Here is a 12,257-nt window from a genome sequence, read left to right as displayed (position 1 = left end):
GGAAAGTAAATAAGAAAAGCCTGGGGGATGGGTGTTGGTGTGGTTTGTTGTGGGTTTTTTCTTTTTTTTTTTTTCTGGATGCTTTCCAGTAGTATGGGGTTAAATTCCCCAATTACTTTGTAGGCAAAATTCTCATTATAATTGTGTGGAATTTTGACCAAGATGGGACTAAAAGATTTAGAACTTGATTAGCTTTTTAGCAGTATTTGTTGAGGATTATAGCAGTCAGTGGGATTGCTCCAGATTTATTACTGTGAATGAGCAAAACTTAAGCAACTGGCCTGAAAACCAGCTTTCAGCTTTGCACATGAATTGGGAGAGATAAGTCAGCTCAAGTAACAAACAGGGTGCACTGTTATGATCGATGGCAGTTCCCTGCAAACCCTCCTGTACCTATTACCTGTCTTACTTCAGAGATGCCTGTCCTCTGCTCCGAGGGAGGGTATGATGGGTCCCACCTGATACAGCTTTCAGGAGAGAGCATTGAAGTGAGTTTGTTTCTCTCCAGGATGATGGGCAAGTGCCAAGTTATTATGTTGCCCCAGGAGGTTTATGTTTGATAATCTGGCTAAGTCCACATAAATATTTTGGAAATATAATTAATTTCTTGCTATGAAATGTGACCAATGTGATACAGCCATTTGTTGTCCTTAAGAAGTGACATGAGGCAATTTGCAACTGCTGCAGGCATCAACAGTCATTACCAGTGCTTTAAATGGAAAAGGGAAGGTAAAATATTTCCTAGTGTTACAGAAAACAAAACTTGAATACTAAGCTTGGAGCTACCTAATATTTTGGTCCTAAATGTGGAAGAGTAAACAAAGAAATAACTATATAATTCACTTTTATTAGACACTTTATATTTAAAAGTATCTTAGACAGGTTTTATCTAACAGTTAAGGTTATTGTGGTGGACTAGTATTCATCAAGATTATGGGCTTGCTTTAAGGGAAGCAAAGACCACTTCCTGACAGGCATTTCTCCCTAGAGCTTACAGTCGTGTTGGGGGTCAGGTGCTCAGAGTCCCAGATAAATACAACTGAAGTTAGTATTAATTGGAAGAAAAAAAAAAAAAATTCCCTTTAGGGGTCTATAGCTCAGATCTCTTCTGAAAAACCTAAATTCACTCCAGTGACAAAATGGATAAAACTGTTACTGTTCTTGTGCCCCTGTGTTGTTACCTCTGAGAAAGACAAATATTAGCAGCCTTTGTCCTCTTCTTTAAGGCACCATTTAAATTCCTTGTCAATTTCCTACAAATATCAGCATTATTTGTTTAACAAGAAAAAGGGAAGTTTTCCACCACTGGATGTTCATAGCTTCTAATTTTGGCTCTGGAAAGAAGCAACACTTTGGCTTTGATACTTTTCTACATTCTTGCCAGACAGGTATGTTTTTCTCTATTAAAAGAAAAAAACAAACACCAGGATTCAGTCCTGAAGCAACCATGTTGTAGTTTCTTAATGCAGGTGAAGACATATTATCCCATAACTCTAATGATAATTTAAAAAAAAAGTTACAAAATTGTTATAAATGAAGCTTCTAATTGATAATTTTGGTGATCATACTTCCCAAGCTTTTACAACAGCAGTGGTAACTACTTATGTAGAGAAGTAATATGAGCAAAGTATTATACACATACAGTATCTTTGAAAATCCAGTCTGTTTCCACTCCAGATCTCCTGTTTTCTCTCTTCTGTTTCAAAGAGAAAAAACTTTCTCTTCAGTTCCCTTCCTGGTTCACACATTCCCATATCTCCTGGCCCTTGTTTGCTTGCTTTCTTCCTTGCTCTCCTGGCTATAGTCTCTGAAAGTAGCTGGCATTTCCTCTCCTGCCACTGTTATGTAGGGCTGGCTGCTAATGGCTACAGATACGCTGCTTGCTTCCAACTGGTTTTGCAGCCCTCCAGGCTATCCTTTGGAATGAGGAGCCCAGTCTCTGTCAAAACCATCAGAAACTGGGGAAGCTTTTCGCAGGGTGCCAACAACTATTTCATGGACCTGACTTTGGTGATGCCCTCTTTGGCGCAGTTCATGGAGTAAGTAGTAATGGCCATGTCCCCTTCCCCCACACATTGCCAGAGAAGGGTAGGGGGAGGAAAGCACTCAGATACCTTCGTTTCAGCTTTGTATTTGTTCTGCTATCTCAGTGTCTGACCCATCTTTTATAGAGTGCTTCTGCGGGAGCTGTTCATGTGTCTTCCATGGCCTGTGAAGCATTACCTGGAGTTATAAACAACTTCAGGTGTCTATTTAGTCTCTCCAGGTTGGATGTTTTGCTGTCATGGAGCAGGGATGCTGTTAGCTTGTTTATTGAGTGTTTGCTGGGCATTATTTTCTGATCTGACCTTACAAGTGTGTTTAGCCTTGTCTTGTACAGCAATGCTGGCTCTGAAATGGTATTTGAGTGTGTGGAAAAACTCTTGTCTCAATAATAATGTTCATCGGATATGAAATACGAAGATATGATACAGAATAATCACAGCATGTTTAGATAAGATACTTGGTTTATATGTTGCAGTACATAGGATCAGTTGGCTTACTACTGCTGGACAAACAAGAGCTAGGCTTCAAAATGCTTTAAATAAGCTATTTGAAAGGAGTTTGGGGTGTTACTGTTAGCCTTGGTAGGTACTGTGGCCACCAGGCAGCCTGCTCAGGGCTGAGACAGTCAGAAACAAGCTTGCTGCCAGTGTGCTGGTTTGGGGAGCAGCAGGAGCTGGTGGTCCCACACAGACGCCATGGGTGTTGGCTGTGTTAGACCATCCCATCGGCAGGCTAATGAGCTTATCTTGGCACAACACAGCACCATTTGGTGGGGGTGGTTGTAAGCTTTCCACACCTTTTGCACTGTAGATACTTTTTTGTGGTCTTGGGGGTCTGTTCTGCTTATGGAGCCTGCTCTTCACGTGCCCTGTGCCTTTTTGTTTGCCTTGCAGCAGCCAAATCTGGCCAGCGTAGTACCATTAGACATTTCTGGGGTGTTAAGTAGACTGGGCTGCACTAGTGTAGCTCTCCCCACCTTCAGCAGAGCTCAGACCAGGCCATGGGTAAGTGCAGCCTCTGTAAGATCACCCCATGATCAACCAAGATCAAGGAGGGGTTGAAGGAGTGGTGGTGTCAGGAGCCTGGTAGCACTCTTATTCTTTTTTCTACTTTCTTTAGAAGCCAGGTTTCCCCCACCTTCCCTTTCTTTTTTTTATTTCCTTTAGAGGTCAGGATTGTAGACATCTGTGTGCTTCTTGTTCTTCCTTTTCTTTCTCTCTTCCCATCAGTGAGGTGCAGGTGGCCTGTAGGTGGCTTGATTTGGGCTTAAGGAATTCAAAGGATCGATGACGAAGGGAAGGCACCCTCCTGCCTGAGACTACAGAGTCTCTTGCTCTGCCAGCTCCCATTTTTAGACTGCTGTTGTCTACCCATCTGATCTATTCCAACAGCTAAATAAAGCTTTAAAAGCCTTCCACAGGTACTTACAAGCACCCTGGGCTTATAAAATATGTACTTAGGAGAATTGCTTTACACTTAAAAAACCCCAACGCACCTTGAAGGAAATTGATTTGGAGCATGAAGAATCTGTTGTCTCTTCTGAGAAGACTGAATTGTATTCAAGGAGTTGGGGGACTTCTGTGTGGCAGTTGTGTTTGGGGACAAAAGCTTGGGGCAAACGTGTGGTATTTTGTTGAAGGCAAATGTGTTTGTAGTCATAATGATGAAGCATAGACAACTGTCTGCACAATACATTCAATATAGCTAGACAGGATGGAATCAAGGATTGCAATGTAATACAGTGTGCTGGTATGCTGTCCTGAGGGATAACACTGGGAAAGGCAATTCTTCCCTGGTCCAGTTCCCCTGTGAGTAACAGCACAAGCTAGACATCTTTGGCGAGCTAGTTACTTCTCCTATTTTATTTGGATTTGTACCACGGTGGGCAGCCGATAGACGGCAAAAGAATGAGAGATGCCCTGGTGGTGGTGTATGAGCGCACAGATACACAATAAACTCAGCTTTGTTCTTTTTTCCTGAATGTCCTTACAGTGGTAGATGCACTGTTGAATGTAAAGCTACAGATGTAAACTTCACCTGTTCTTACTCAAGGCAAGGGGTGGTTAATGAACTGTTAATAAGGTTGGGAAAATTCAAACTTCATAGAACTGGCATAAACCAGTAAATATGTGGTGTTGCCTTGTTGTTTGAGCTCTGTTCGCTTATTCATTTGTTTTGTAGGCATTTGGGCAAGCTTTCCATTTTGCAATATACTAATATTTTCAAAGCTTTTGTGTTAATTGAACTCAACATCCGATACCAGTATTTCTGATTCTACCTGTGTATTTTTAAATATTAAAAAAGGTCAGTTAATGCAGCACCCTTTATTGGTTAGAATTATATTAATTCTGTTTAATATCTTTTTCTGTTACAGAGTTAACGCTGTATCACCACAGAGAGCAGCAATGGGAATATGCAGTTTTGTGTTGAAAAGTTCTCTCAAGAGCTCATGATTTTTTTCCATCTCTCCTCTTAACATTTCTACTACTCCGCAGACATGGCTCACCACGCGAGGCCTTCCAGATTAGTCAAAAAGGAAGAGTTAGGCAAAAGGAAAACTAACCAGGGCAAAAAGAAATCTAGCCAAGTGAGAAAGAAAACCACAAAGGCTTCCACAAAAGCTGTTAGTTCTGGAAAAGGCAAAAAGCCAGCACAAGAAAAAGATGTTAAGAAAAAACAGCAAGAAAAGAAACCAATCATGAGCTCTTCAGGTAGACTTCTCAGGAGCAGTGTAACCAGAACCTTGTCTGGAGCATCTTGGGTGAGTTTGGAGAAAGCTGACAGTATCCTCTTTCATAACCAGGATTCTTTCAACATCAATGGCTTTACAATGTCTCTCCGTAACCGATCATTCTCCCGTAGATTGTCCCAAACTCCAACAATTGCAAAACCCAGGAAAGCTGCAGCACAAAAAAGGCTAGAAACAAAGGAAAAACATGAACAAGAAGCCCTGGCAGTAGTAGAAGAAAAAAACATTGAAGCAGGCGAAAAAGTTTTGAAACAAGATTTAGCACAAAATGAGTTAGCTCCTCTGCCTGTAGAAGATACTCCATGTAGTGTAGGCGAAGAGCCTGCTACCGCATGTGCCAGTCAAGAAAAAGAGGTAGAAATACCCGAAACAAATGACTCCATTCCAAATAGCCAGGTAACTGATGACAATACAGAAGTGTCAGAGGTGAAATGCAAGCATGAAGACCTGCCCTGTGAGCAGACACCCAGCGATCTCAATACGGGTAGTTTGGCTGAAGCAGTTGTTGAAGGTGCTGCACTTGTGCTTCCGTCTTCTCCTTCTGACTCCTTAATCACCTCTGAATCAAACTCGAAGGTGTGTGCAGAGACTCCCTTCGATCTGGTGCCTAACAGTAAAGAACCCGACTCCAGTTCTGTCAATACCTCAGACCTCAGCTCAGCAGTATTGCTAGAAGAGTCGGTCCCACTTGCCAAATCCCACATTGAGGCAGAGTTGGACCTGGTGCTACATAGTGAGGAACAAGGCTCAAATTCTGCACCTATAGTTACCTCTGAGTTTAACTCACAAGAACATTTATTAGAAGATGCAAGCTCACTTGCAGAGTCCTGCTTGAAGGCAGGCTGGGATTTAGAGTCTGAGAATAAAGATGTTGGTTCAAATTCCAGCCCCGTGGCTGCCACTGAATCAAATTCACCTTTACATTTTGAAGGTGCCAGCTCACTTGCAGAATCCCACATGAAACTGGTTGTGGATTTTGTACCCATTCACAAAGAACTTGACTCAAATTTGGATTTGAGCTCTACAAGAGAGAATTCAGAATCTGACTCAAAAAACATATTTACAGCGTGTGAACCAGTTTCTGATACCTCTTTAAACAATATTGAAGTAGAGGACATCGAGCAGCTTGTTAAATGTATAGATGCAGAGACATTAATTTTGAATTCAGGTTATGTCCCCACTTTATCTCCGGATTTAGAAAAAAGCACAGTCGATAAAATCTCTGGTGAAAGCTCTGGACAGTTCTCTGAAGGTTTTGTTTTGGAGTTGCCTTCAAGCATGGAAATCTCTGCTCTTGCCTCAGAAAAAGCCATAAATGCAGATTTGCCAGCTGACTCAAGACTGCAGCATAATGATTATTCATCACAGCTGGGAAGTGTCGGAGTAAGCTTGAATTTGGTTCAGGGCAACGTGAGCGACAGCGCTGAAGCAGTTGAGGCCTCAGGGCCATCCTCTCTTAAAAATCCAGCTGGTGATTACCCTGTTCCATATTCATCTCTGCTCCCTATGCTAGAGAAAAAGAAACGAAGGCGTTGTGGAGTCTGTGAGCCCTGTCTGCGGAAAACAAATTGTGAAGAATGCAGCTGTTGCAGGAAACGCAAAACTAGTCACCGGATATGTAAAAAGAGAAAATGCGAAGAACTGAAAAAGCCACCACCGCCAATCATGCTACCTTTTGAGGTAAGCCAAAGAAGTTGCAAATTAAGTCACTCTTTTGAGGCTTGAGGTACATCTTAAGATTCTGCAAAAAGAAATGCTGGTCACTGTACAGCTTCAGAGAGCTTAGGGTTACCGGTGGAGCTAACAGGTTGTATAGTAACTTTCTCTTGTCGTCTATAGAGGTGTAGATTAAAGTGAGCTGGAGTTCTTGTTCATGCTGTGTAAATGCATAAACTCAGAGGTAAGTAGGGCTTTAGCTCTGTGTTCCAGATACTGGCCAAAACAATGAGGGCAGGAAGAGATGAGATAGACTGAAGTGCCAAATGTGGGGAGGGGGGAGAATGAGGGTAGTCTTAGGAGGCTGTGAATTGTTAGGGAGAGTGTCTGTATTTCAGAATACTTAAGGTTAAAAAGCAAAGGAAGGAAGGCTGTTTGATCTTTTAATTCAGTTAAAGTAATTTGCTTGTGATGACAGATTTGGTGGAAATAAATTTATTAAACTTCAGGACCAAACTGTAGCTGCATTTTCCCCTTTCACATCTCTCTGCCTTTCTAATTGTCTATTCTTCTGTTTCTCTCATTTCACTTCTCCTGCCTGTCTCCCTTTGTCTTTTACCACATCACCCGTACATGCTTTCTTCTTCTGTGTTTCTTACTCATTTTTCTGATCCATCAGCCTTTTATAACCCAGGTCATTACTTTTGGAACAAAGAGGAGGGGAAAAGACAGTCTGTATGCCCCTGTGATAACAGCACTGACCTTCTGAGAGATTTCAGTTCAAGATCAGGCTTTAAATCAGGTAAGTAGGGAGTTGAACGTAGATTTCCCACATCCCAGCTGAATTCCCTGACCCCTGAGCTGCAGAGTTAGCCTCTGTGCCGCCATGTCCCGCTGGAAGCGTTCTGCTTCATATGATCCAATGGTACCTGAGCCACAGAGGGGGAGACGCTGTCTCAGTAGTTAAGTCACTGGGGCATTTGCTTTGGGATGTGGGAAACTCAGGTTCAAGTCTCTGCACCAGTGTGTACTCTGAGTGGAGCAGTTCAAGCTGGGGAGAATGCACCTACAAAACCTTTCTTGATAGCAATTTCATTAAAATGGCATGTTCTTACAGCAGGTAGAAATTGCCATCAGCTGTGGAGATCTCGGGAGACCTCCTGTTCTCACCACTCTGTCCTGTGCTTACCAGGGTTTGCAGAGAAGTCTGTTCTGTTTTTAAGGTAGGCAAGCAGAAAGAAAAGTCCTGTAGCAGTGAGGGGATATGATATATTCCCCTTTGTGGGAGAAGTGTATTTTAAATTATAATGTTAAGGGAAGTAGGTTTAAACAGCTTGGCTCAGGGTTCATTCAAAAATCTGTCTCAACTGCTCTTAAAAGCTCTTTAAAAAAAAAAATTGAGGGGAAAGACAGCTATAATGTGACTTAAGATACATATTAGAACAATAAAGGTGATAGAGGACTGGTCCTGACTTTTTACAGCAAAAGAGTAGCGACATTATGTCCTCTTGTGTATTTAGCCAGTGGGGATCGAAGAAGCTCATGGGAGAGAATTGGTGGAGTTGAGGTAGGAAGTGATCTAAAAGCCATGTTTTAAAAAGGGTTTTGGCAGGGTCGGTGAAAGGAAGCACTCCAGCTTTTCTGTCAACCTTTGTTTTCCAGGCTAAACATACTTCTTTTCTTGTTGCTCAGGCTGACCTTCTGCTTGCAGATTAGCTTTGCCCCTTCACCTTTGTCCTCTCTGGGCATTCCTTTTGCTTTCTTTATGAGAGATTCCTTGTTTTTCTGCTTTGCTTTGGCAGCTTTTTTGGTATGCTTTTATTTTTATTAAACTGGTCGCATTTTGTACAATGCATTTAGAGCCGTGCCAGAGGCCACCTCCATTTCTCGTTAAATTTCGTATGAAGTTTCAGAGTACTGTGTGGAGGAAATGAAGTATTCCTGACATTTAAGAACATGTCAGGTATTTTCTTATAAAATTGTATTTGAATGAAACCGGGTGCCTTTTCAGATATTCCTAGAAGCAAGCCTTTCCTCGCTTGTAATATCTAGAAACCATGCTTTGAGAAAAGGAAAGAGGAAAGTATTTCTACAATGTAGATATGTTAGGAGAGCTCTTTAAAGATGTTGAAATACAGGGGGAGGTATTGGGGGATGGGAAATACTATATCGCTCTGCTCAGCAGCTGTCCTTTAGATAAGATTGTATGTAGCACTCCGGAAGGGAATCCCATTGTGTTTTCCCAAACTGGTAGAACTGGGACTGCAACAGCTGGGACTTCTATGACAGTAATGTGTTTCAAATAAAGGGCAGCTGGGGAAAAAACAAAACTGTAGGTCTCTGTCCATGGTATAGAAAGTGAACATAATAAAGAGAAATGAGGTTGGCTTCAGTGCATTCCATGTTCGGAAGAGTCATGCATCGCTCTCTCTCATCTTGGTGGAATGTAAGCATTTTTTGGAGATGATTCACTGGGAGGAGAGTGTAGGGCATAGACATGTTCTTCATGAGCATAGTTTTAAACATTGGTGTTTTGCCTTAAAGGGAATTATCCCTTCCTATTCTAACAAAAGTCACAATGAAGTCAGTGAGAGCTCTGTACGTTAAATGGCTGTAGGATAGCCGGTGCAAGGGTTGGCAGCCCATGTGTGCTCTTTAAAAAAGAAAGTGTTGGTTTTCTTTAAGAACTTCTGCGGATTTACAGTTGTAGGGAGTAAGGTCTGGCTGGTAGAAGCCATGAATGTAGGCTGAAGCGCATATTCCAACACACATGCCTGTGTGTGCACAAGCATTCAACCCTCAGAGAGTATCGGTTGCATGTTTGGAGCTGGTATTAGTTACATTACTGTTATTTTCATTAATTCACACATAATCCAAATAAAGATTTGAAAACTATATTGGACTTGAAAAATATCACTTACAAATAACATCCACATAAACCTTCAGTGATACTTTACCTTGCTGAACGTAAAGGGTTTTGCAGGGATGTGACATCGTGAAAGTCTGGATAAAGCGTTGTGGGCTCTAGTTCCGAGCTCCAGTGCGTAGCAATATTGTTATATGTAATGCCCCTCTTCCTGAGGGATTTGCACCATGGCTGCTTGGTCAGGAGCTGGTGCAGAGAAAATTCTAAAATATATAGGGGGGGAAAAAAATCTTTTGCTTACTGAATGTTTTGAAATAAGAAAAAGTAAGCAACCTTTGAAAAGGAGGAGGAAAAAGGCTTTATTTTGGGTTAGTGTCCCCCTCAGAATGAATAATGTGGGAACGCCTCACAGTGAAAAGAGGGTCTGACAAGTTTCCGTACATGAGTATGATGTTTCCGTATTTTTGTCTTGTCTTTGCAAGACTGCTGTTTTCTGAAATAGTATAGCAGTTACTGAAGGCTATTCCACAGCTATTTTCTACCAAAAAAGTGTATTTCATTTCAAGAAGTGGTCTGCTCTGCTGCTGTCGCATCATCATGTGTGTCAAGAATGCGTTGCGATGTGGGGCAAGGATTTTTGTCGGCTTCAAAACCAGCATGTGGGTAGGGAAGGTGGTCCATCATTTCTGTTATTTTTCTCCGTGGAAAAAGTGTTCCCGTTCGGCGTAGGCGGGTGTTGCAGCTCACGCTTGGGATCAAAACACTGCCTTCTGGGCACTGGCAGTCCTAGATCGAGCCAGTCGTGGTGCACGGCAGGTGCTGTCAGCCCAAGAGGGCTGCCTGCCTGTTTTAAGATCCCACCTGGGCAGGGAGCCCTCTGGGTTGAAAGCATCTGCTGGAGAGAGCTTTAATTTGTATTAGGTAACAGACCATGTTAGATTTAGTGGGACCTGGAGTCAACAAACTGGAAAAAATGAAAAATAAAAAATCAGTCACTGAGTGTAAGTTCACTGGGTTGACCAAGGTGTCTCGAGACATCTTATTTAATAGCTGTAATCTGAGTAACATGGAAATATTAAATAACAATAAGGGCCTGCTTGCTTGTGGGTTTTTAACATGCCGCCGAAAACCCAGACATATTTAAAAAGGATGCGGCAATTAGAGTTGGTTGGGAACTTTCCAGTAAGTCATTCCTTGAATGGAAAATGCTGATGTAACAGAAAGCTTTCACAGCTACTATCTGTCTCAATGCAACTATTTTTCGGGGGAAGTTTCTCAAGGTTCTGAATGAAATTTCTGCTTAAAATTTAAAAAGGGGGAGATAATTATTAGAGCAGCTTGGTGGTTAGGGCTTTTTGCCTGATGCAGACCTGGGGGCTTGAACTTTGGTCTCCCACATCCCATCTGTCTCCTCTTGAATTTTTGAAAGGTTTGCTCTCCTTTTGGAACACAACCAAATGTCGAAATCTCAAAAAAAAAATTAAAAAAAAATTCTTGTTTTCTAGCCAGACCTAGTTATAATCAAGAAATTTAGACTTCGTGGTATTTATTTTACAATAGACTCCAGAAATATTTAAGCCAGTTAAAATTTAAAATGAGTGCGCATAAAAATGCTCCTCTTGAATACGATACTGGAGAGTTTTGTAAGGGGATATAGCACATGGGGTGGAGGAGTTGGGGAACGGGTGGCAAAGCTGCGTACAGCCTGCTCCGTGGGCGCAGGGCAGGGGGTGGAGTAGTGCAGTTCACTTTTATTTTACACACGTGTGCTCTGTGGGTGTGTAAAATAATAGCAGCTCATGCTTCTTTGCTGTTCTCTGTGATCCTGGGTGTGGACTGTGATGCAGCCTAAATTAGAGGGAAAGGGGTTAGTTTAGGGTCTAGTTACTTCCAACGGATGTGCTTTAAGAAGTTACCTCTTCACCGCTCCTTATTTTCTGTGCCAGTTCTTACAGCTTTTACAGAGCAATTTTTATTTGAAGAGATTTCTTTCCTTCCTTGTGTATGAGGACCCATCCTAACAGGAGGGGAAACTGCCCAACTAACCAGGAAACCTGAAACTAACGCTTAAGTGCTGTCCGGTGCATGCGACAACTTGGGGATTAAATAAAAATACTGGGTCTTAGGTTTCTAAGCAAACAAAATATTTTTTTATATATATATTTTTTTTTCCTGGACCATAAAGCATCTTAAGTAGCCAAAACTTGAAAGAAGAGTCAGATCACCGTGTGTATGTACCACTCTTGTTTTTATTATGCTTAAAGATCTTTGCAGACTCGTGCTGTTTTAGGAAGGCATTACAAATCTGTACTTTCATTTTACCGCATTCTAAATCGGATTTAATACAGTACTGTGGTGCAACAAAAGAGCTTAAATACAAGGTAGTATCAGACAACAAAAACGGGCAAGAGCTTTCTCTTACTTGATCGATACACTGCAGAATGAGTTGTGTGTCCGTATTGGAGCATTTACACTACATAACTGATTTGCACCAATGACCTGCCAGGAATTACACTTTTTTTCTTTAACTACAGCTAAATTGCCAGTTTTAAATTGGCTGAAAGGATGTTCTTGTAGGGTTTTTCATGTGTAGTCTGTAAATCTATGGCCAACCTTGTGGTTTAGATGTCAACTGTGAATAGTTTCAGTCAATGGGTGGGTGACGGGTGGTGCGTTATCGGTGTCGTTAGTGGTCCGTGGTCCAGGGCTGGCAAGTGCCTGTGTGACATGGGCGAGCTGTGCCTGGAGAGTGGTAGTCGAGCTGTGCCCCCTCCATCCTTCTCCTGCATGGATGGAGGTTTTAGGCAGGTGGAGATGTGGGGAAGTATATGTGTTTCATCTTTATGGGGTGCCCTGTTTGTGTGAGGCGCCGTAGGAACGGGTGGAGACACGGCCGTGTGGGTGGCACCCAGCAGCCCACGGCGGGCCGGGTCCCGGGCT

The 12,257-nt window shown here is 42.2% G+C and overlaps 1 protein-coding gene across 1 annotated transcript in view; it reads left to right on the top strand.

Annotated features, from left to right (window-relative positions):
- The first annotated feature begins 4,543 nt into the window (after window positions 1–4,543).
- The window catches only part of TET1 (tet methylcytosine dioxygenase 1), a 60,824-nt gene continuing 53,110 nt past the window's right edge, over window positions 4,544–12,257 (top strand). The window contains 1 exon segment of the mRNA XM_009893896.1: window positions 4,544–6,475. Coding sequence (XP_009892198.1) covers window positions 4,544–6,475 — 1,932 coding nt within the window.

The sequence above is a fragment of the Charadrius vociferus genome, unplaced genomic scaffold (assembly GCF_000708025.1).
Source record: "Charadrius vociferus isolate BGI_N301 unplaced genomic scaffold, ASM70802v2 scaffold611, whole genome shotgun sequence".
Classification (NCBI taxonomy): domain Eukaryota; kingdom Metazoa; phylum Chordata; class Aves; order Charadriiformes; family Charadriidae; genus Charadrius; species Charadrius vociferus.
This window is presented reverse-complemented; position numbering and strand designations above follow the sequence as displayed.